At 38.6% G+C, this 27,219-nt stretch overlaps 1 protein-coding gene across 4 annotated transcripts in view; it reads right to left on the reverse strand.

The window, feature by feature from the left end:
- The window catches only part of DPP6 (dipeptidyl peptidase like 6), a 1,023,075-nt gene that overhangs the window by 319,846 nt on the left and 676,010 nt on the right, over positions 1-27,219 (reverse strand). For all 4 annotated transcript variants that reach the window (XM_063452684.1, XM_063452681.1, XM_063452683.1 and 1 more), the window contains exon 3: positions 5,246-5,344. In XM_063452684.1, coding sequence (XP_063308754.1) covers positions 5,246-5,344 — 99 coding nt within the window. The remainder of the gene's footprint in view (positions 1-5,245; positions 5,345-27,219) is intronic.

The raw sequence follows: 27,219 nt of genomic DNA on the forward strand, positions 1-27,219 counted from the left end.
TTGCTTAGGTAGACAATACTTGGTGATATGATTTTATTGGTCAGGTGAATGGACCAATTGCTCATGTGAGCACGGCAATTCCCCAAGGATGGATAATTCAGAAAAAATGGACAGCAATGGGGATAACACTGGGAACACTGAAGTGAAAGAGTTACATAGTTACATAGTTTCCTAAATTGAAAAAAGACTAAAGTCTCTCAAGTTCAACAGTGAAGCCCAATCTTTTATGCTGTTTATCCAGAAGAAGGCAAAAAAAGAAAAAAAAAACAAAAAAAAAAACATTTGTAGCCATTACCAATTATGCCACAAAAAGGAAAAAAAAACTCCATAATGGAAATCAGATTTCTCCTTAGATTAACAACCTGTTTACATTCATTACTATTATCAAATCGAGAGAGCGTAAACATTCAATAATAACATTCTCAATCAATGGTTAAAATTATAGTCTCATACAATAGCAGCTCAGTACACAAAGAATATCCCAAAATTCTTGTGGTTAAAATTTATACAAAAAAAGTGCCAGTGCTTAGTGAATAATCCCCTTAGACAAATAATCTAGGGCACCAGGAATTATATAAATTCAACCTTATATGTATAAAGTCCCAGTTTGTATTCAATACATTGAACTATAGATATAGGAGGGTGGGGATATCTGTCCTGCTCCACATATTATCCATAGAAACATAGAATGTGACGGCAGATAAGAACCATTCGGCCCATCTAGTCTGCCCAGTTTTCTAAATACTTTCATTAGTCCCTGGCCTTATCTTATAGTTAGGATAGCCTTATGCCTATCCCACGCATGCTTAAACTCCTTCACTGTGTTAACCTCTGCCACTTCAGCTGGAAGGCTATTCCATGCATCCATTACCCTCTCAGTAAAGTAATACTTCCTGGTATTATTTTTAAACCTTTGCCCCTCTAATTTAAGACAATGTCCTCTTGTTGTGGTAGTTTCTCTTCTTTTAAATATAGTCTCCTCCTTTACTGTGTTGATTCCCTTTATGTATTTAAATGTTTCTATCATACCCCCCCTGTCTCGTCTTTCCTCCAAGCTTTACATGTTAAAGGACCAATCTAGGCACCCAGACCACTTCAGCTTAATGAAGTGGTCTGGGTGCCAGGTCCAGCTAGGGTTAACCCTTTTTTTTATAAACATAGCAGTTTCAGAGAAACTGCTATGTTTATACTGAGGGTTAAGCCAGCCTCCAGAGCCTCTAGTGGCTGTCTCATTGACAGCCGCTAGAGGCGCTTGCGTGCTTCTCACTGTGAAAATCACAGTGAGAGCACGCAAGCGTCCATAGGAAAGCATTATGAATGCTTTCCTATGCGACCGGCTGAATGCGAGCGCGGCTCCTGCCGCGCATGCGCATTCAGCCGATGACGTCGCGAGGAAGAAGAGGAGGAGGAGGAAAGCTCCCCGCCTGGCGCTGGAGAAAGAGGTAAGTTTAACCCCTTCCTCCCCCCAGAGCCCGGCGGGAGTGGGTCCCTGAGGGTGGGGGCACCCTCAGGGCACTCTAGTGCCAGGAAAACAAGTATGTTTTCCTGGCACTAGAGTGGTCCTTTAAGATCCTTTAACCTTTCCTGGTAAGTTTTATACTGCAATCCATGAACCAGTTTAGTAGCCCTTCTTTGAACTATCTCTAAGGTATCAATATCCTTCTGAAGATATGGTCTCCAGTACTGTGTACAGTACTCCAAGTGAGGTCTTACCAGTGTTCTGTACAATGGCATGAGCACTTCCCTCTTTCTACTGCTAATACCTCTCCCTATACAACCAAGCATTCTGCTAGCATTTCCTGCTGCTCTATTACATTGTCTGCCTACCTTTAAGTCATCAGAAATAATCACCCCTAAATCCCTTTCCTCAGATGTTGAGGTTAGGAGTCTATCAAATATTCTGTACTCTGCCCTTGGGTTATTACGTCCAAGATGCATTATCTTGCACTTATCCACATTAAATGTCAGTTGCCACAACTCTGACCATTTTTCTAGTTTACCTAAATCATTAGCCATTTGGCTTATCCCTCCTGGAACATCAACCCTGTTACATATCTTAGTATCATCCACAAAAAGACGCACCTTACCATCAAGACCTTCTGCAATATCACTTATAAAAATATTAAAGAGAATGGGTCCAAGTACAGATCCTTGAGGTACCCCACTGGTGACAAGCCCAAGCTTCGAATATACTCCATTGACTACAACCCTCTGCTGCCTGTCACTCAGCCACTGCCTTACCCATTCAACAATATTGGAATCCAAACTCAAAGATTGTAGTTTATTGATAAGCCTTCTATGTGCAACAGTGTCAAAAGCTTTACTGAAATCTAGGTAAGCAATGTCTACTGCACCACCCTGATCTATCATTTTAGTTACCCAATCAAAAAAATCAATAAGATTAGTTTGGCATGATCTCCCTGAAGTAAACCCATGTTGTCTCTGATCTTGAAATCCATGTGTTTTTAGATGTTCAACTATCCTATCCTTTAACATGGTTTCCATAACTTTCCCCACTACTGAAGTAAGGCTTACTGGCCTATAGTTGCCCGACTCCTCCATATTACCTTTCTTGTGAATGGGCACAACATTCGCTAACTTCCAATCTTCTGGGACTACTCCTGTTAACAATGATTGGTTAAATAAATCTGTTAATGGTTTTGCTAGTACACCACTAAGCTCTTTTAATAGCTTTGGGTGTATTCCATCAGGTCCCATTGACTTATTTGTCTTTACTTTTGACAGTTGAAATAGAAACTCTTCATCTGTAAACTCACGTGTAATAAATGACTAATTTATCCTTTTTCTTAACTGAGGTCCCTTTCCTTCATTTTCATCTGTAAATACTGAACAAAAATATTCATTGAGGCAGTCAGCTAGACCTTTATCCTCATCTATCCTCATCTACATACCTTCCTTCTTTTGTTTTTTAATCTAACTAATCCTTGTTTTACTTTTCTTTTCTCATTTATGTATCTAAAAAAAGTTGTGTCCCCCTTTTTTACTGACTGTGCTATTTTCTCTTCTGTGTGTGATTTGGAAGCTCTTATAACTTGCTTAGCCTCTTTCTGCCTAATCTTATAGGTCATTCTGTCTTCCTCACTCTGGTTTTTTTTATAATGACTAAATGCTAAATTTTTGTTTTTTACTATTTTGGCCACATCTGCGGAGTACCACAGTGGTTTCTTGAATTTTTTTGCTTTTACTGACAAGCCTAATGCAATTTTCTGTTGCGTTCAGTAGTGCAACTTTTAAATAATCCCCTTTTGGACTCCATTTAAATTGCTCCAGTCTGATAATGACTCCTTTACACATATTCTAATTTTGGAAAAGTCTGTTTTTCTAAAGTCTAAAACTTTAGAAACGGTAATTATTCCAGATATATCGGTACCTTTAAAGGATATAAAATGCGCCCATAGACGGTCGTTGCTGCAGTCAGCTCCATTTCGGTCTGACTGCAGCAACCACCGTCCATCGGAGTGGTAACATCTCCATAATAGTGTTACATCGCTGTTTGTGTGGTTATAGTACCACATCGATTTTATATAAGGGTTCAATTTGGGGGATTGGGGATTTAAAATAAAGGGTGCAATATTATACTATGTGTGTATTTTGAGCGCTGGCACTTTTTTCGTACTGTTTACATACATATCAATAACATTCTTGAATATTCTGTTTATGCAAAAAAGCATCCAAGCCTTTTTTTAAATGTATCTGTAGAATCTGATAACACAACCTCTTTAGGCAGAGAATTACATATCTTTATTGTTCTTACTGTAAAGAACCCTTTGCTCTGCTGTAATCTAAAACACCTTTCTTCTAAATGGGTGACCATTTTCTTGTCTGTTGTATGTATCTGCTAATGAACAGGTTAGCACATAGCAGTACTGACCCTGTATATATTTGTATAGTGCTATCATATCCCCTCTGAGGTACCTTTGTTCTTAAGAAAACAATTCCAGTTTTCAAGCCTTTCCTCATAACTAATGTTTTCCATCCCCCTGACTAATTTTGTAGATCACCTCTGCACTTTTTGTACTTCTGGAATATCCTTTTATAAAACTGGTGCCCAAAATTGCACCACATATTCTTACTATTGATTTGTAAAGAGGCAAAAATTATTTTTAGATAACGTGAATCAAAGCCAGTTTTTATGCACAAAAGCACCTTACTAAGATTAGAAACAAGGAGGAGTTGGGCTAAGCTTATGGAGGAAAGGTTATTCATATTTTTTGTAAAAACCTATACAAGATACAAGGAGCACTCCAAGCACCATAACCACTACAACTTGCTCTAGTGGCTATGATTCTAGAAGTACCCTGGCATAATCCCATGATAAAATATCAAACCATTGTAGCATGGTTTGACAACTTATCTGAGACCCCTGAACACTCGTGTTGCATCTAGTCTTCTTCAGCAGGAGATGTTGAGTGTCTCTTTACAGGAAATCAATGTAAATGAAAGACTGCACTAATTGGCTGCTAATTGGCAGCTATCATTTTCAGCCAATGAGCACGACCCTGCATGGTCCTGTTTTGTTCTATAGCAACCCAGTATCTCCTGGTCAAGAAAACTAGACATGGCAGATGGGCCTGTGTGTCCCTGGTGGAACCAAGGTAAGTTTGTTCATCTTACTGTTGGATGGGCACAGGGCACTCCAGCATCATAACCACAACAGTAGGCTTTAGTGATGAAGGTGCTTAGAGTGTTCTTTAAAAAAAATAAAGACAGCTAGCAAAATTAACATAATCTAGCACTATAACATACACCGTGCACCTAACATGTGGGTACATGGATTGCCCCTTTAGCAAGTCAGTTGTATATAACAGGTATAAACTATATCTTCCTCAATTAGCTTTCATGTTCAGTTCTTTCCCACATTAATTCTGTACAATTCCTGGTTTAACGAATTAACACTGACGTTTAGATTCCACCATTTCACATTTCAAGATATTTAGACACAAATGCAAGACAATTGAAAACTCCAGACAACAAGGAAAGGGCTTTGATTTTCTCACATTTAACAAGTGTTCACTTTAGAATACTAATGATTGATATACAGGTTATCATTAACAGACCAAGGGGGAAAATGTGAGATATTACACTCTGAGACTTCTAGTGAAGTACATCAATCTTAATACGGGAGGTTATCAGCCGAGGATGTAATAACCAGTTTCATTAAATACTCCGAGTCTCTAATAGAAAGATTGATGGACAAAGTTTTGCCGTGAAACTTCAGACTCACCATTTATCCATTTAGCTTCAGGATCGTGGATTGCAAACTCTCCGCTGACCAAATCTTGTAGCGTTACCTTTGCCTTGAGCGACAAGCTATTATCTTCAACTGGAAAATAATCCAAAAAAATACACAGGTTATTTTTCTCCCCAAAATGATTTATTGGGTGTAAGTTACGTACAGATAAAATATAATTGAACATGAAATCCGCGTTTGCTACGGAATACAACACACATCAGTCTCAGCCGGTGCTCCTGAATTAACAACGATTCCCTGACTTTGCATTTACAGTTACTAGAGTGAAAATGTCAAGTGAATTTCAAATTTAAGGACAAAATTATTCTAGAGCTATGCTTCCAGTTTGGCTACTGTGACCTTACATCTGATATTCACTTTGAATTCTCACTTTAGTGAATAGTCCTCTTAGAGTATTGCTCCACCTAGAAGTAGATTCATGCTGTTTATTTACTAAACTAAGAATTGTTATGAATTGAAGAGATAATTAAAACAAATTTAAAAAAATACATGAACTGGTGTGTTCGCTCACTTTAGCTACTTTATCCTGAAATGTGCTATAAATTCACCATAATTACCAGCTTAGTAAATAAATGCAAGGCAATTCAAGTCACTGTGAATCATACCTTCAACCAATAAGTGCCTATGCACTAAACAATAATCTAACCCAGATAAACAATTTGCATAAATGAGCAACATTTGACACAATGACAGATTTGTTTACGAGAAAGGTTAGAACTAATATGTATTGGGTTCCTAATGTGTTTATTTGTTTGTCATTGTTAGTGTGGGTTCCACTGCAGATGGGAGACAAGCATACTGAATGTTGAGGTGTCACTGCAAACCATAGGTGAAACTCCTGTAACAACTTTACTGGATGTTGATACGTCTATTGGTATCAGATGAGAAGCCTAGACATCAACCCTGTGACAGTGCCCGTCAAAATAATTATGGAGGAAATACTATAGATTTATATTAAAAATTACTTTTTTGTTCTCTTCTCCTGCAGAGTGTTTGTTAGATACAACTATATATATATATGCTAACAAGGTAGTGTGATACATCAGTGTTACTCTATGCTCTTATTACCGTTCTGTTTTTTTATTTTCCTGGTATGCAAGCGTTGCCTTTCTTTGCCCGTGTGGGGAGTCTCGTGTATATTGTCATTTATTTTATCCTTTTAGAACCAGCAGCATTTCAATACAGTTATAGCAACATGGGAGGGCTCGAACCCTGTTCGTAGAGTTAATTTGCTGACGTCGAGGGAGACACTTGCTAAAGCTGTAAATACAGAGCTCTGCATTTTCCAAGTTCTGCTCCACGAGAAACCAAAAAAGGTTCAGACGTGAAAATCATTGCTATCATATGTGTAAAATGATCTCCTTTTAACTGACTGTGTTAATATTAACTTGTGTTATGAAATCATGCTTTCATTTTCTCTGAATGTTTATTTAAAGTGACACTTTTAACACCATAACCACTATAACTCTATATTATGGTATTATCACTGTCCCTATCACCATTGAGTAATTTGACAAAAAAATAAGTCTTTCCTTTTTGTGATCCAAAGCCCGGCCATTCTATAGCCACTCAGATAATGCATTATCCATTCGCCCTGGCGATGATAGACTATTATGCTGGAATAACACACCCTTATACACACAGTCCATCACTCTGACTGCAGAGGGACCAAACTCAAACGTGATTTGAAAGAGTGACAATGGGCAAAATCCTATATTAATTTAACCAATGCAATGGTCTGAAGTGGTTATGGTGCTTCGAGGGCACTGGATCTATTTTGGTTTTGCTTTTAACAGCGTAGCAATGTATCTGAGTCTGTGTTCTCTCCCTCGTCCTGTTCTGCTTATTACATATACATATGATTTTATCAATAATAACCAACTGGGATATTCAATATATCTGACAATGCTTTCGCAGTACAACTCTCATACAGGCAATTTGTTGACTAAGCACTTTACAGCCATAGTACACAGCAGCTGAAGTGTCAAGGGTTTTTATTTCTGTCTTTCTTCTCATAAGTTTTATGACGATATAAAGGTCACGGAGGACACATTGCAAACATTATGTAACTGCAAAAAAATAAATAAAGCAGATGATATTTGCTAAACTGGTGATCTGACACAAAGCACAGATGCCAATTTCATTGTAATTAATTGTAATTGGAGTTATACACAATGAATGGTACCTTGAAACCGGCAATTATTTTAATAGCATCCTTCTATTAAAGGTAGCGTTTGTGCTTTTTTTTTAATGCACTAGAAGAGAATGTCTTTATACAACTTGGTCTCCCTTTGTTCTCCGAGTGAAACATGCTTAAGCTCTTACCGTTGAATTACTTACATTTGAGAAGAGATTTTATTTCTAGAACAAAAACACACTTACTGCATAGCTATTATCAGAAAATGTAACTATAGGCCTCGAAATGTATAATGTACAAACTTTGATGAACAGTGTAATGAGATGGTAGTGGCCCTATCTATGAGCATATTTTCACACACTGCCTCTAGAGTTAACATGGTCCACCTACTGTGCTTTGTGGTCCAACAGATGGAGCAAGAGGCCTGTACCAAATGTTCCTAGCATTTATAGGTTCTTCCTTGTATTTGCTATCTTTTAGTGGTCTAACAGTTGATCAGATCAGTGCCTACAAGCTACACCTTATTTCGCCCTTAGTCTTTTTTCAGGCTTCGCAGTTTCAATTCTTCATTTCTTTCAACAGTTTTGCTCCATAAAGAGGTTTGGAGGAAATATTCATGCACTGGGGGCACTGAATTCTTATCTTCACCCCCAATACAAGATAACAGGAGCCACCTGAGATCTCCATGACACATCAAAGCTGGCCTTGGGGACCACTGTGGACACTGACTTGCAAGATGGGTACATCTGGATGGCAAATCTAGAGAACAACACAACTATTTCATCGGAGACACCTTACATTATGCTACACAACATTTATATGCACTAATATTTGTTTTTCTTTTTATGATAATTTCCTCCAACTTTTTTCACACACAATCACTATTATGGACTCATGATATGTGAGAGACAATTCTAAATGCAGAAATATTGTTTCGTACGTGTTTGTCAATATGTATCTCTTTAATTGCTATTCCAAGTGGGCTCCTAATTAGCAGTAGCAATCATTAAGTGATATTGTAAGTTATAACTAATAACAACACCTTCAATTAGAATTAAATTGTTATGTACCATATTGTAATTCTTTTTGTGTCGGTTGTTATTTATATAGCTTGACTGCAAAATGCATCAACAGGTGGTTGAGTTTTCAATAATTATCCTCTATAATAAATATATGCGCTTTTTACTTCACTGTTCGATTTGAATCTAATATCGTGTTTTGGCTTACTGTGTTTTACGTTTTTGGACACAAAAGTCACGACAAACACCTCCATGGAATTCACATGCTAATTATGTAAACCTTGTTTCAAAAATGCAAGGCTCAGTAACATAAACTATAAACCACACATAAAGTACAAGGCAACTTTGTTAACAATGATAACATCTGTACAAAACACAGATTAAAAGAGCACAGAAGATGCAAAAACAAACTCTAAATTTGGCTGAAACTTATTAAACCTGAACTCTGGTGGTAATTCAGACTGATCCCTAGCATTCTAGTGGAGAGCAATGTTGCGCTGAACATTTACCGGTTCATCTAAGTGGTTTTGCTCCTGTTTAGTTTGTAAGGTTGTTTTAAGTGCACCTATCTTTACAATACAACTTAATCTTAAATGATAGAGAATCAAATGTTATCGCTATATTGTGCTAACAGAATTGCTAACAAATGTCCAGATTTCTCTAAAATCATAGCATTAAAAACAAGCTCTCTCCCCCTTAGTCACTTAAGCTTGTGTTGATTGGCACAGAGATATGAAAGTTGTGTTTTGTCTTTTTGTTTTTTTTTAACAGGGAAAGCCTCCTCTGATTGTGCCTCCTGCTTGAATTCAGCCTGTAAGGAAAGGATTTGGTAGCGTCTGTGTAAGAGTAGCACCAGCAGCAAGCAGAAGAGTGGAGAGAAACAGATAGAATAATTTATTGCGGCTGTTTTGGACAGGCAATCTCAGAATGGAGAGATAGAACAGATTACATAAATTCTTGGTGAATTTTAACCTGTTATGGGAAGTAAATGTGTGTTTCTCAAACAGGTATGTAGGAGAGGTGAGTCTTGGAAAAAAAGGTCGATCTCCATCTGTAGTACAACTCCCACAATGCTTTGCCAGCTGGAGATCTACCATTTGCCCATCCTTGCATCATTTGCCCATCCTTTGCAGGGTTGTATTTAGCACCAAGCAGTGGTTATAAGTGTGAACGTAATCATGTTTTTGTATGGAATATGTGTGTGTGACTGTAGTGGTGTATTTTTATGAACTGTTGCAATTTGGAAGTAGTGGTTTGCTTGTGTGCAGTGTTTGTCTTTAAATATGCAGTGTTGACACTTGAATGCATGTGTGTAGTGTTGGAGTTTGAATGCTAAGATGTATGCACATATATATATATACTAGCACATACATACACACACATACACACATTTGAATACACAGATACACATATATACACACACACACACACACACACATGCATATATGCTGACACACAGATACACACATTTACGCACAAAAGATACAAACACTGACACGTATATAGAGACACAGGTACAGACACACAGACACACATGCAGCTACAAAGACACACACACTAACACACATACACACTAATACATACAGATACACAGACACATTCAGGTAAAGAGACACAGATAGACACACAATGACATTCATACAAATACTGACACTCAGGAGCATAGAGATACACAGGGTCGCACATTGACACACAGATCGATAAACACACTGAAAAATAGATACACATACAGAAACACGGATAAATACACTGATGCACATACACACAGATACACAGACACATGCACACAGACAGACACACAGCTATATACATTGGCACAGATACACAGATACATAGATACACATACAGTCACACATACAGGCAAAATGTACATATTTTAAGCCACACTTTTTGTAAACATTTTTTAAACTTTGATGTGCTTAAGGGGACACTATAGGCACCCAGAGCACTTCAACTCACTGAAGTGGTCTGGGTGCAGTGCCCCAGGTCCTTAACCATGCAATTGTAATTACTGCAGTTTTTGATAAACTGAAATAACTGTATTACAGGGTTAGATGACTTTTGGTTGACTGCATGAGGACATCCAGCAGCACCCAAAATCCCATAGGAAAGCATTATATGCGAGGGAGAGGTCACTATAGTGCTAGGAAAACCACTTTTCTTGCACTATCGTTTTTCTTTGATGATACTCATTTATACCGAAAAATCTTATTACTTTAGAAATGAATGTATAAAAATCTCTCTGGTTTATACTGACAGGAACGAGGCATAGAGGATCACGGATTAACTGGAAAGCCAGTTCGGTTAGGGTGCTAATTCCCATCATATTCTACTTAGAGAGATGTTTTAGTGAATGTATCAATCTTTATTCTAGTCAATTTCTGACATTAATGTCTATAAAATTATAAGTTTCTCACAGACCCCAGTGCTGTCAATTGCAAGGTTAAACGGTTTAGATCCGGCAAAACTAGTTTTTACATCTCTTCCGTGATACCAAAAGGCTATTATCGGTTATTTCGTCCGTCAACATTGTACAATTAAAATCTAAAAGTGCCACTTTTTTTTTTATTCCTGGTAACTGAATATAGATTGATTTGCCACAAAACATAACATTTCCAAAAGTATGCATTCACATCTAGAATTATATACTTCTCCCTAAGGCCTTAGGAAATCCTTCCGACAAGACCCATATTTAAACCGGATCTGTCACAGAGTGCACATTTTCGTTCCTTGGGGAAATTTTTCAAACCGTACATAGCAATTTCTACAATATGGCAATGAATAGGGGGATAACTATTGCTGTGACAAATTACTGGCTCAGAGACAGAAAGTAACATATTGCAGAGATATAGTAAGAGACTGAAGCAATAAAAGCTGATGGATACAGAAGGCAACAGTTTATTATAGCATGTGCAATTATTTTATATTCAGTTCCATTGTTTTACTTTATACCAGGGGTAGGCAACCTTCGGAACTCCAGATGTTGTGGACTACACCTCCCATAATGATCTTACACCCATAATGCTGGCAAAGCATCATGGGAGGTGTAGTCCAAAACATCTGGAGTGCTGAAGGTTGCCTATGCCTGCTCTATACCACAGTGTCCTAACTTGGACTTGCAACTGTTGTAGATGATATTACCTATAATTCTCCATGAAACCATGCTTTACTTTGAGATAAAATCCAACATTAATCAGATTTTTTGCATGATGTTTCTTTATATATACTCGGGATCTTAACTCATAAAATATCCATGGCTTATGGTAGGATAAGTCATTTCATATTAGCATTTTCCAACAAGCAAATCAATCTACATTTGTAAAAAGAAGAATAAACATAATTGCTCGGTATTAAAGAGCATTATTTGTCTGTGCATTATTTAAAGAAAACTGACAATTCAATGAGGCGGGTAGATGGATATCAATTTATTAATGTCTTTTTTTGAGGTTAGCAAAACAGCTAGACCTGTTTCAAAGGAATTGCAGTTTGTCCAAATTCCTTAGAGAAAGAAAGAAAGATTAGATGTCATGAGTTGTGAAACGTTGACATCTAACAACTATGGAATCAGTCCGAATACCATAACTTCAATTAGATGAAGTGGTTATGGTGCCTACAGTGTTCCTTTGATGCATATCATATTGTCCTGTGGAACTACTTATTTTTAAATGAGAAAGGCTTGAGGACAACTCATTGGAACGTTCCTAAACTAAGACACAAGAAGCTAATTTACCCGATAAACATATTGTTTTATAAAAAATACAACATATTCTCATTTCTTACTGTAATGTAATTGGTTTTCAGGTAATGAACTGTGAACGGTTCTAAATAACTCACCTATAATGTTAAAATGATTGTTTTTAATACCCGTGGCATCAACATATCTGCGATTTCTGGCTCTTTGTAATCCAGAGAGTGTAAATGGGTTTGTGTCAGCCAGGGTTGTCTGTTTTAGCTGCTGTAGATTACTGGCCGCCCTCTCAGTGTCTCCTGAATTAAATCACATTAGCATTTTACCGTTTTATACTAACACATTATTACTGGTGGATTATGGGTTTACCATTTCCATCACACTAAAATATAAAAATATCTAAATCATTAAACCCTTATTCTGTTATCGAGGTGTAAAAATGTGATTACCATGTTGCATTTATGATACAGGCTAAACATTAATGATGTATTTTTATTTTTTTTGCTGAAACATTGAAAGTCAAACAGAAAACAACTAAAATATAACAAAAAATCATGGAATGTATGGCCAGGGTGGTCTTCCAGGGTGGTCGTAAGGAAAACTAATTCAGGAAATGTTTTCAAAAGGCACTATTTACCGGGTCACTGTTATTTATCTTGTTATTAATGTGAAATGTTAATTTTGCGCATATATGTAATATTACAACTTTAAAATACTTTGAATCTTTTAAGTTTTTTGTTAATTTTTGTTATGTATTTGTCTGGTATGATCCTTATGTCATGATATGTATGTTATGTCCTTTTGACTCATTGTAAACAATTAAAAGTCTTGAAAAAGGCCTCTAAGACAAGTGGTATCTTGTTGGCTCTCAGTGCATACAGATTGAGTGCTTCCAATATATTCTCAGATTATTAACCGTCTTCTAGTGTCAACATTCTATAACTGGTACTAGTCTACAGGATTGTTTACCTGCTATTATATATTTTAAAAGTGTATGTTTAATGCTTTATGATTAAGCTGTGATTGTACTGCTCCACATTATAAATAAAGAAAACAAAAATAAATGGCTTGGAAAAGGACAGAGTCTTCCTGGTGTCAAAGAGTTCTGTAGTGGATCCACTAAGGCAGTTTCACAGCAGTCGCTGAAATGCAGGTCACATCACCCAGAATCCTGAGAAGGTCATGCAAAGTAAACGTCATTCCTTATATTGAAGCAAAATTAAACAAATTGCATCAAAATAATTAAGGTATAAGGTATTTAAAAGCATGTACAGTTGCTAATCTTGGATTCCAAAGATTTTAATGATGATCAGTATTCAATCATCTACAAACCAGCTTTGTTGGATACACTAGAATGTGTTAAGTGTCAAGCAAACAAAAATAACCCACTGATGAGAACATAATTCGATACAAAATTTGTCAGGATTGGCATGGAACCTAAACATGCTGAAAATAACACAATAAATAGACAAGCACTACACTGGTCCTTAGAGTGGCCAGGCTAATGGTAGAGGAGTCAGAGAGATCCGGATAAATGTTATGATAAGCCGAGGTCAAAGGACCCCAGAGATCAGGAGAATTGAGTAAACAGACAAAATCAGAAACCAGGGACAGGAAATACAAGGAACGCACTTTACTGGCTACTAGAACCACAACAAGGCGACAAGGAGTGGGAGCGGTAAGTATATATATAGGGATCACTTAACTTCTACTGGTTCACATCATAAGGTAATTCCTCATGATTTGTGGATGGTAGAATCCCTTATTAACATAGCTGGATTTGTCATCATTGTACGTGGAACTTGGTCCGGCAAATTTTCCATTAGGTCACGAATTTGGTCTGGTGAATTCACCATTCGGATTTGAATTCAGCATCCCAGTGGTGCACAAGCGTTCAGTGCCACAGAGAATGCCAGGGTATTCTTGTGAGAGGTAAGCGATCCTGACAATATTTGCCAAGTAAAAGATGTAATATAACCTTCTGTCTACAAAATCAACATTGTGGGCCAGCAGCAAAGGCACCAGACCGAGATTCCCTAAAGAATAGGATAAAAGTTACTAAAACTCCACTTTAATCTGTACCCTAGAGATTGGTGACTGAATTTCATATACATTTAATATATTATGGCACACTAAAATTCTGATGTAAAAGAATGGTAATTTGTATTTATATACACAGCTTTAGCACACTTCAATTTACATACAGCTGCAACCAGTCTGCAAACTGTGGTAACAGTAGATAAACAGTTGCAAATATTTAATTATTCCAAATATGATTTTTAGAGCAGATGCTTGAAACTCACCATTTCCTAAAACTAGTTTTCATTGAAATGTTAGAAACCACATTGGCTCGCCAGTGTTGTTCATATGCCAGCACTATTTTTGTGTTTGTTACAAAACTCTAGATACAGCAGTGGACGTGATGCCAGCGACCGTGTGATGCCAAGGGGATCTAGAAGTTCGTAAAACATCTGCATCACCAGTGGCAAACCAGCACCTCTGCCAACTACCTTCATTTGTACAAAGGCAAGCCGGCTTTTGATTTATACATAAAATAAAACCCTAGATATAGAAAGCTCTAAATATATTACATTTCATTTAAGACTGAATTTCAAAACACAAAGTTCACTGTAAACGTCAAGTGAAAAAAAAAACCGCCAAGTGTTCACAAACTCAACAAACAAAGAGCTTCATTTAATAGTTTTGGATAAACTTTCTAAATTATTTTGTCAAGATCGTAAAATATCACAAATGCAATATACATATATATAGAAACATAGAAAAAAAAATAGAGAGAGAGATCAAAATACTAAAAAGATCAAAATATTAGAAAATTTGAATATTGTTTTTAACATTAAATCATTGTAAAAGTGTATCCCAAATTTTTTTATAATTTGGAAGCTAATTTAACAATATTAAATCAGGGCCAAAATCAGAAGATTGTATCCAGACTCGAGACTCTAAGATTCTGTATAAGCTATTGTATTGGAACTGAAAAATCACAGTTTCACACTATCGGAACTTACTAAACCTTGTTACTGGCCGAAGTCCTGCAAGACACTGCATAGTAGGACTTCAAGCTGGAAGACATTGCACATCCAAACTTTAATCTGCAAGACATGGACTTGCTGGACCTCAGGCTGTAATACTGCATTTCATCAGTGATTTTGATAGAACTCTGAATCCAAAGCGGGGACTTACACAGTTACTACTTATAGGACAAAGAGCTGGACTTAACAGCTCCCTACAACGTAAGTCGGACTTATTTTTAGATTAGCGCCTCAGTGATTGTTGCATTATATATTTGTATCTTCTCTTCTAAGGGAAAAGAGAGAGACTGTATTGTTACATATTATATTTTATACCTGTAATTGTATCTATTCTATTGGTTTGTTTATGCTCATCAAATGTTAGTTAGTTAAAACTTTTATTAAATGTATTTGGTTCTTCAAATAATTTCGTTATTTGGTATTTGGTTCTTCAGAATTCAATAGTTCTATGTCAGTTATTAAGGTTTTCAAAGAATGTTTAGGGTTAATGTGGCTATTTTGGGGATCTGTGAGTGACAACACTTTCAGTAGCCTATCATTCATCCATGGCCAATGCAATGACCATCACATTTAATCGGAAAATAGTGAGCCTGATTATAATTCTTAAATGTGCTAATGTCACTGTAACGGTACCCCCAGGCATAAAAGGGTTAAACCACCGTTTAGTAGATCTTCCCTTCCAGAGACACAGGCACAGCTACTGTAGACACCAATACACCGAACCGGAGAAGCATCTGAATGCCGTAAACAGCTGAACCGGAACCACACGAATGCTGTAAACAGCCGAATAGGAAAAACCATATGAATAGGTTTACACTCCTATCAGTCGAATTGAAACAGCATACAATAAATCCCCCCAAGAACGAGACAAAGCTCTGTGTTGAGGGTCAAGCAGTGAACAGACAGAGCTGTGGGTTTATTTTTCTTATATAAACATTAGTACCACCCACAGGGTTTTGGAAAACAACCAATAAACACGTACAATAAAGTCAGACACTCCCACACAAAATCCTTCCCTCTGCCTGTGATACAATTACCTTACACAATGGGTAATGTAATTATCACAAGCAGAGAAATACAGTTTTTCCACATTATTCATAACTTTAAAAGTATGCATCACATCCACATAAAACATTTTCAGAATCAGCATACTACAAATACGAACATACGTCAAAATCATCCACATTGGTCCATTGGTTCAAAAGACAGATTGAAGTCCTTTGTGACCAAAGAAAGCATGGCTTTTCTGCCCCAAACCAGTTCCACAGAGTCTTCTATCCTGGAGATAATTGGGAAGTAATCCAATTATCTCCAAGGACAGAGGCAAAACTCCATTAAGCACATGGCAGTAACAAGACAGTAAAATACAAAAAAATACAAAAGGTTACATTTATTACATAAAATACAGACATGCAACATATCCCCAGATAGGTCTGAGCACACATTTTTACTGAATGGCGCTCAGACCACACACATACAATTCAATTGCCATGGAGCCAAAGTCTTTCCTATAGTCTTTCATTATACAAATGGGCTCCAAGGCATAGCTATCTGGGGTATCACCGCTCAAACAGGGCAAGCACCGAATGACCCGGCTTTCATGTCTTTGCAGGGGAAAATCAAGAGTTTCCACATGGGGCCATAGTCCAGAGGCAGCAGGCAGGCAACCAGGCTCCTCCAATGCACAGTGGCGAGATTGGTCTCGTCACAGTCACTATATAAGCAAAGGATGATATCACGACGATGATATATTCTATACTTGTCTTTTTAAGTATTACCTCAGGTTTTTGCACTAGAATAAAATCTGACTAATTAATATATTTATGCTCTGTGCATGGAACACATTCGTTTAGACTTCTCTACATGCACTATTTATAAGAGAGTGTGTATTATGCTGATGATTATCAAGGTAAGTACACAGCTACTTTTCATAGAGCTACAGCTTAACTGTCTCTTCAGCTACAACCTCTGGTCTACTGGTCCATAGAATTTCAAAGGCCAGGAAGAGAACAATAAATAAAGACAGAAACAATGTTCTTTTACGGCATATGCCCATACATAAACACTGTATTAATTAATCAATGCTTGTGTATGTACCTCGTAATACATATTTAAGCACTCATTTGCTAATTACTGAAATTATGAATTGATTTAGTTCTAAGTCCACGCTGATACTCTTATACCTCTAATTGTTTTTCCTTGCTGTGCACCCTTAGAGTGTGTCCTTGGGAAGGGTGCATGGTGTCTCCCCTTCTCTCAGAGTCTCCTTACCACGTGTTATGAAAGGGACTGTGAGACCATCCAGTCTTGATTATCATTTCTAGAGCCTTATATTGAAAAAGCATGTGTGTGACTATCTGTTTCTGAGAATTCTATTTGTGTATTTTATGAATTGAATTATACAAGTGACAATGCATGTAAGCAGTCTTATAGGTGTGGGGATGTCTAAGGAAATGATTGAAAGTATACAGAGCAATGTGAATGGACAATGACAAGGGACCTCCTTGCATAGACTGGCATGCATTGCTAGCGTGATTGGAGCAAAGCAAAATGTTTCCCGTGTACGAGCATAAAAACCACTGCTCAAACCCTAACTCCTCACACAACTAATTCAGCAATCACATATAAACATAGATAATTATCCACACATATATAACCAGCTACTCACAGATACAACTTGCCAGTAATAACCACATACATACAAGCACACAGACGCTCTCTCATTAATACAGATATACACATATACACACACCTTGGTTATTGAAGGTATTGTAGCTGGATCTGTCTCCTCTAATGCATAAAATACTGCTACCCCTAAAAGTTTAACCTGGATCAAATGGACCAACTAAGATGCAAAATGGACTGGACGTGGCTTGGAAGATTGGAGTAGCCCATATTTTGCCATGTATTGACTTGGTCATAATCCAGGTTCCTTCCTACCTACTGCAATAGCGCCTAGTCCCCTTTGCACAGCTATGAATTTTTGTTGAAGCCTGTCTTTCAGAATCATTAAGACATGTCCTGTGTTGTAAAACATGGTGCATGCTGTATGCAATACATATCGTTGTGGAGCAATCCAGCACCTGCTAGTTTATTGATTTAACAGCCAGGCCTCTAGCTTTCAAAGGTTATGAACTTGCTTTCCCACTCTATTCTTCTGCTGATTAAAAGCAGCGGGAGTTGCTACACATGTCATGTTGATGATGTTTGCTGCGATATGATGCTACAACTGCAGCAGGTTCTGAAAACCATGTATTGCTTGTGTCATGTGAGTAGGACATGTCACAGAGATGATTGACACTGTGTGCCTAAAAAGGGCTATTAATGTACACTTGCACCTAGGACAAAAGTTAGTTACATAGGCTGAAAATAGACATGTGTCTGTCAAGTTCAGTCTTCCTCACATTAGTTTTTTTGCTGTTGATCCAAAAGAAGGCAAAAAAAAAACATTTTGAACCACATCAAATTTTGCAACAAACTAGGAAAAAAATCCCTCTTGATCCCAGAATGGCAGTCAGATTTATCCTTGGATCCGGAAGCTATTACCTTACAGTTGAAAGATTAAATCATTGAATATTCTGTTTTTGCAAATATGCATCTTGTTGCTGTTCAAACATTTGTACAGACTCTGATAAAACCACTTCTTCAGGCAGAGAATTCCATATCCGTATTGTTCTTACGGTAAAAAAAACTTTTCTTTTGCCTTAGACTAAATCTTCTTTCTTTCAGTCTAAACGCATGACCTCGTGTCCTATGTATAGTCCTGTTTGTGAATAGATATCCACACAATGGTTTGTATTGGCCCCAGATATATTTGTATAATGTTATCATATCCCCTCTGAGGTTCTATACTAAAGAGGTTTAAATTTGTTCATCTTTCTTAATAGCTAAAATGTTCTATTCCTTTTATTAATTTTGTAGTCCGCCTCTGCACTATTTCCAGTGCTATAATATCATTCTTTAGAACAGGTGCCAAACATTGCACAGCTTATTCAATATGTGGTATTACCAGTGATTTATAAAGAGTAGAAATGGTATTCTCATCCCGAGAATTAATGCCCTTTTTCATGCATGACAATACCTTACTGGCCTTACTCAAAACTGTAGTGAATTGACAATCCCATTGCTGTCATTAGGTTTAGGCCCGGACTGGCCATCGGGAAAACCGGGCAAATGGGTGGGCTGCGATGGCCAGGGGCCGAGGCCAAGAGGAGAGATCAAAGGAATCCAGCAACTTTAGGGCTGGTACTTCCTGACCTCCGGCCCATAGACACAGCTCTACCCTCACGGCCTGCACACTGTATGCTCCTGTGAAGGCTGTACAGCCTGATGCACTGCGCACATGGACCCAGCACACATGGTCTACACCCTCAACCGGCTCCTCTTCCTCCTACGAAGGCTCAAGGTAAGGAAGGGAGTGGGGGAGTAAAACCAGCAGCCCCTACTCCCCCTCTCACCTAGCATCCCCCTCTCATCTAGTAGCCCCCCTCTAACACTCAGCAGCCACTACCCCCCACCCTGCAGCCCCCTCTCACCCAGAAGTCTCTGCCCCTCTCACCCAGCAGCCCCTAATCTCCAGAATGACCCTGATTAGATTAAATAGTTAAGAATGGCAATCCCTAAATTTCTTCATTTTAGCTTTTTTATCCTAAACTTTGAAGTCTGGTTTCAATTGGCTGCAATTCAGCATTAAGTAAACAAATTCTAGAATAGTTTATTCTCCGGAATATGTATCAGTGGCAATAAATAATTTCAATACTATACAACTATATTTTAGAATTGTGCTAAATATTCATTCTGGTATCCCATCAATATGTTCCATAGGATATCAATGCTAAGTGCTGCTTGCTTTGATAATGTAGCAGGCTTCCTCATTCCTTATTACGCATTCACTCTTCCGAAAGTAGATTCTAAATCAGAGTATGCAGCAAATACATTAGACTGCTAAATCAACAAATCCAGTTCATTTTACACCTCTGCAGAGATGTCACTACTGAAAAGATCAAAATCAGCAAGATTTGATGTTTCTAACCCATGGAAATGACATTTCAATGGAAAATAACTGATTTTTCTTTGTAAGAGACTCAATTAAACTCAATGAGATTGCAAAATGGTAAAAATAAATGAGAAGCAGCGAGAGTTCACATCTGTCTCCGAATCTGCTGGTCGTGGCAATCAAGCAATATGCACACTTTCATCAAACACACATACAGCTAGAGGGGTCTGGTATTTGTGATGGACAATTGTAGATGGAAATTCAGTCTTTCACAAAAAAAAAAACTAAACTAAAAATGTTCTATAATTCTCATCTCCGAAAAAAACGTAAAGAATGCATTAGGAAAAGATGTTAAATAATGCCGAATGATTATGTTAAGATATTTAATGTTAAATCAGGAGAGGACAGTACACCTAGATAAACTGCTGATGCTACTATCCTCAGGACAATCATGGTCAAGATACCGGCTATCTAGAAAAGAGAGCTTCATGGAAAGTATGAGAAAAAATGCTACAGTTGGCACAAAGCTATCTTTACACAACTCCATCTGAAAACCCTGAAGCCCCTTTGTAATACCCCCTCCATATTTAAACACTGACATTGTATTCAATCCTGTGAATTGTAAACTCTAGAATTGTAACAGGTGACCTGAACTGCACTAAGCTTAGAAAAGGGTTCTATATTTGTGACAAATCCCTAACTAGCAACACCGATACCTGTAACCTGATTTGCATGTTCACCACGCAATTGGGTAGTGTACCAAAGCACAGTTCTACCTGTAGCACATAAAGGGACACTGTACACTATAGGCTAAAAAGCATAATGAAGCAGTTTTGGTGCATAGATCATGTCCCTGCAGTCTCGCTGCCCAATTCTCTGTCATTTAGGAGTTATTTAATTTTGTTTTTGCAGCCCAAGTCACACCTGCCTGCATGTGACTTAAAAAGCTTTCTTAAACACTTCCAGTAAGTAATCATCTAATATTTACACTTCCTTTATTACACAATCTGTTTAATTTATAATGTGTTATCCCCTACTCTGTTAACAGCCTTCTAGACCTTGCTGGAGTCTCCTGTGTGTGATTAAAGTTCAATTTACAGAGCATGAGATCAAAACTTCTAAAGCAAGTTAACATCTGGTTTAAAATGAATGCTTTTTTTCATATAGGTTGTGTGAGTCACAGCCAGGGAGGTGTGGCTAGGGCTGCATAAACATAAACAACGTGATTTAACTACTAAGTACAGTGAGTTGAGCAGTGAGACTGAGTGGGTATGATCTATACACCAAAATGGCTTAATTAAGCTAAAGTTGTTTTGATGCCTACAGTATCCCTTTCAATTATTAAAGCAATACTATAGACTGGATTTTACCCATTGTTTCTTAATTCATTATAATGTTAATGCATTAAATATAACTATATAAAATAAATTAAAATTGATAAAAAATTAAAAGAGGTATCATATTGCATTTACTGTATATCATCATGCAGAGCTCTGCTAAGACAAGGACTATTGTGATGCTCACTTAACCTATTAAAGCACAAATTAACCTATCCTGTAGGTAGGATTTATAGACACAGCAAGAGTTTCTAGAGGTGTATGGTTAGCTTGTATCACAAAACAAATAATAAAAAAAAAAATTAAAAAAAAACTCCTAGTATAATTATTTCTAACTAAAGTTACATGTTGCAACTAATGTGCGTGAGTGTCTGCAGTGTCCCTTTAAATAAACCGACAGTAGTTTTATTGAGAGTTGTTTTAGAATATTGTTAGTTGAACTACTCTTGCTTCTTTTTTTATATTTATTTTAATCTTGTTTTTCTCTAGTCATTTGGGGATACACAATCGTTATTTGCTTCTGTTATATATTTTTTTTGTTACCGTGGACAAATTTAAATGTCATTATTTGCATACACTTCTGCAAACATAATGTTATATTATGTATGCGAAAAAACCCAAAATTTTTTTATTTATAATGATATTCTGTCAGCACTGTCTGAGCATTTTCATATACTCTCTAGTAAGAGGCCACGAAAGTTCATGATGATACCTGCACACCCTCAGGATACTTTGAAGAGGCGGATACTGTAAATACTCGCCAAGCAGAACACTTTCAAATATTTTCATTGTAAGCAATTACTGTTCCTTTAAATGAAAGGCCTGCCTTACTGCATAGTTTTGTTCTTTATCGTATGTTAAATTGAAAGGACTCTTCAGTTCCATTCAGTTCCATTTTCCATCATTTAAGCAAGCTGGAAGCCTGCACTGCACTGTTACAAAAAGCACAGGGAATATTGGGAGCGGGTTTTACAAAAAAATAAACCCTTTGGGACCTGTTCATTAATGAGAGATAATGGCACCGAGACTGCAGCTCATAAAACTACATATTCAATTAAAGTTTAAGATCAGAGAGAGAATGAAGGTTAATCTTTATTCCATGTGGTGAGGTGAATGATATCTACAGGAAAGTAAAAGAGACTAAAAATTAGAATTATGTGAAACAGTAAATATGAAAATGTGGATTTATATTGTGTGTTATATCAATTAATAGAACCACAATATACCAACCCAGACTCTGTGACATGAATAGCATGCGGGTGGCTGCTACGTGCAACATATGGTGTTATATGGGTGCTAAAAAAAAAATTAAAAAAAATCTATTTTGCTTTGATGGTGTCACGGTGCCTGATCGGCACCTCAGTTTGACTGCACCTGATCGGTGCGGCCAAACTATCACAGTGCCCGATCGGCACCACAGTAATTGGCGCGGTCGCACTAAAGGAGGGAGAGGTTGCTCACCTCACCCCCAGAGCCTCTCCCTCCATGCAGTTTGTGGATCGGCGGCCGGGCCCAGCGTTGGGAGGGTCACCAGCCGCTGCAAGAGGGCGCTAATTAATAACATCCCCACAATGACGTCTCACTAGTAACGTGAACGTGCGTGCGGCATCACGTTTTCACTGTGCACGCATGTTCTGGGGTCATGGGACCCAAATCAACCAATAGCAGGATTTACTGGGTTATTTAAACCCAAACCTGCAGTTGTTCAGTGCCCTGTCGTGGTTTCCATCCTGTTGTGAGTGCGTTCCTGATTCTACTTATTGTTTTTTGACCTTGGTTTGACTTGACTTCCCGTATTTCTGGTATTTCTGACCCTTTGGCTTTGTTCTTTCCGTTTTTGTTCCTTTCTGGATTCCAGACCTTGGCTCATTACTGTTTATTCTATTAAGTTAATTCCGGCCATTCTAAGGTCTGGTAATACGTTGTTACTGTTTGTATTTGTTACGTGTTTTACTTAACTCTGCGTGTTGGACCACTGGTTCGTCCTGACAGATGGATATCAAAATAAATCCTTATAAAATGAGAATTAACAACATATCTGTGCTCATATCCACACTTTGTAAAGAGCACTTCATTACTGAACATATGGTACAACTGCAAAGCCATTTGTTTTGATATGTTTTTGTTTTTACATTAAATGACAGAGTGTGCCCTGCCTTCGTGATGTGTTTACGGATTACTGCTCTCAGAGAGTAGGGGAGTTATCCTGTTGACTCTTAATCACCTCTATTTGTAATCTTCTTCTGGCTTTCTCTGCGGGTTTCGAGACACTCTAGATGTACTGTCCCACCATCTTGTATCAAAGATGAAAGTTTAAAATGGTCCCTCATCTCCTTCACAGCTACCTATCTCATGCCTTTTTATACAGACTACTTTTGAAAAAATGAAAATAAAGTAAAAAATTATAAAATAAAATCTTGAACTGTTGATGTGAAAGGAAAATACCACAAAATGTATTTAATAAACTGTTCTTATTTTTGGCATTTATGTCCTTTTATTGCCTAGCACTAGATTTCTTAACCTTTATCCACTGCTGAAGCAAAGCTCTAGATTTCCATGGAATAGTAAAAATTATAATGTAATAAGTCAGTTTTATCACCAAATTAATCTTTTATTAATTTCATGGCTATTGTATTGTAAATAAAAGTTGACTATTGTGTGACCCCCAACGTGTCCCAAACATGCTGTAAATAGAGATGTCCCGAATAGTTCCTGGCGAACATAGCTTGTTCGCGTTTGCCACAGATGGCGAACATATGCGATGTTCGGTCCGCCCCCTATTCATCATCATTGAGTAAACTTTGACCCTGTACCTCACAGTCAGCAGACACATTACAGCCAATCAGCAGCAGACCCTCCCTCCCAGATCCTCCCACCTCCTGGACAGCATCCATTTTAGATTCATACGGAAGCTGCATTCTTTTATTTTTTATTTTTTTTATTTTTGTTAGACAGAAGTGTGTTATATTTGAGCATGCTAGGCTGAACGTGTGTATATCATGGCTAGTTGCACTGAGGGTATGAGTATATAGCAGTACATTGTTGTGAAAGATGGCTGTCATGTTTAGGGTGTAGCTTGCACGTTATCAACAGTGTATTTATATCAGCAGCTCCACCACTAGTTATACATCAAGTGTGAGTCGTCCCATGAGATGAGACTAGTGAATAACATAATACATGAACGGTTAAGGTAAAGGCATGTAAGGAACTATGACAATAAACTCTTTAGGAGGTGAAATAATGACATGTTTAAACGCTTGCTACTTTACGATTAGTTAATGTGCAGAGTGCAGTTCATGTAAACAAAGGCATGGTGTGGAGGATCGGCTATAGTGGGACATGCTTGGCAGGCTGCTGTTTACTGCTTGTGCTCATCCGATCCCTTCTGGGCGCCAGGTGCAGACCCTGGGAGTCCCTAATACCTGGAACAACAAAGGCAAGTCTCTGGCTGAGTGCCGGGTTCACGGCTTGAGGTGGTGGAAGCTTGGTTTGTCGGGTGGTCAGATCTGTCCCGGTGGTGCTTCACGTCCGGTGTGGGATTGTGGTGGCTTAAGGTGGAGGCGAGTGCTTGACGTGGGACAGGCTCTGCATTTCTGTTTGTGCCTCCAGTACCGTCTTCGACGCCTTTTGCGTTGGTGGTTTTTAATGGGGACTGCTTCACTTAGGTGTGGTGGAGCTTGTTGGGGCTGTGGTGGAGCTTGTTGGGGCTTCCTGCTTGCTATTTGCTTCCAAAATTGATTAAAGAGTCTGTCCAGCTTAGACTCAATATCCTGCCATGCTTTGCTGGTACCAGGAGGACACGCGGCTGCCGCCATATTGGGAGTGTCGCAGATGAGTATGTCAGCCTTGGCGGCTGTGCTCCGTGCGTCCATTAGCTCCAGACAGCCTTTCAGTGGTGGACTGGGATAACCCCCACCGGTCCGAGGGGGGTAACGGAGCACCCGTACGGTGAGCACCAGGCCACACTTGCCACGTGGAGGTAAGTAAGACTCTGTCGAGTTGCTGACTGCTATTAAGCATGTCGGGTCGGTCAGGTAGGAGCAACATTGCTGGGCCATCCTCTTCTGGGGTGAAATTCGCTTGTTGATAGCTGCTTAAAGTGAGATATTGAGGGAGCTCACACGAAGTGCGTCTTTCCTCCATGACAGCTAGGCCCCACCCCCCGGAAGCTGCATTCTTAGTGAAAGGAGGCACAGTGTAGCTGCTGCTGATTTAATAGGGAAATCGATAGCTAGGCTAGTGTATTCAGTGTCCACTAAAGTCCTGAAGGACTCATCCGATCTCTGCTGTAAGGACAGCACCCCAAAAAGCCCTTTTTAGGGCTAGAACATCAGTCTGTTTTTTTTTCCTGTGTAATCTAATTGCAGTTGGCTGCTTGCCAGCGTGTGTGTCAGGCTCACAGCGTATACTGTGCCCACTTGCCCAGTGCCACCACTCATATCTGGTGTCACAATAGCTCGCATTTAAAAAAAAAACAAAAAACTTTTTTGACTGTAATATAATAGCAGTCAGTTTCCTTCACACGTGTGCGTTTCAGGGCCTGCCAGGGCACAGTGTCACACCCATGCAACTCATATCTGGTGTAACAGTAGTGTACATTTTAAAAAAAATTAAATTAAATTTTGACTGTAATAGATTGAATAGCAGTTAGTTGTCTGCAAGCGTGTGTGTCAGGCCTACAGCGTCTACTCTGCCAACTTCTGCCAGTGCACAGTGCCACTCATATCTGTTGTCACAGTAGCTTGCACGCATAGTACCACTAATCGAAAAAAAAATGACAGGCAGAGGCAGGCCACCCCGCAGGGGCCGTCATGGTCATGGTGCTGTGATTCCCTTTGGCCCTAGAATAATGCCCAGTGTTCAGAGGCCACGTACCCTGAACTCGAAAAGTTCTGAGGACATAGTTGACTGGCTAACACAGGACACCCAATCTTCTACAGCTTCCACTCGGAACCTTGACGCACCATCCTCCTCCAGCTTAGCTTCGGGCACCTCTCAAGTTACCACTCGTCTGCCTGCCGCCACCACCAACACTAGCACCACAGCCGCTTCACTTGATCTGTTAGAGGAGTTATTTACACATCAGTTGGAAGAAATGAGTGATGCGCAACCGTTATTGCCAGAGGATGTAGATAACAGGGATATGTCTCAGTCAGGCAGCATTACACACATGGACGTACGGTGTGATGATGATGATGTTGTACCCGCTGCTGCTTCCTTTGCTGAGTTGTCAGATACAAGTGAAGCGGTTGATGATGACGATGCGTCCATGGATGTCACGTGGGTGCCCGCTCGGCAAGAAGAAGAACAGGGCGAAAGTTCAGATGGGGAGACAGAGAGGAGGAGGAGACGAGTTGGAAGCAGGGAGAGGTCGTCGCAAGGAGCTAGTAGCACAGTCAGACAGCATGCATCAGCACCCGGGGTCAGCCAGACAGCACGCCAATCTACGCATGCTGTTGCCACCAGAATGTCGTCATTGCAGAGCTCAGCAGTGTGGCATTTTTTTGGTGTGTCTGCCTCTGACAACAGTTTGCGGTGTTTGCGGTGCGTTAAACGGGGAGTTTGGTCTGTCACTGTGAAGCGGGCGTAACCCTTACACTACCTGATCGATACAACATCATACCTGATGTTTTAAAGCACATTATTCCAAACAATTTAGGAATGTTAGAGGATTTATGCCCTTTATGGATCAAAACCAGACTCTGCATCAACTATGTAAT

Source organism: Pelobates fuscus, chromosome 4 (assembly GCF_036172605.1).
Source record: "Pelobates fuscus isolate aPelFus1 chromosome 4, aPelFus1.pri, whole genome shotgun sequence".
NCBI lineage: Eukaryota > Metazoa > Chordata > Amphibia > Anura > Pelobatidae > Pelobates > Pelobates fuscus.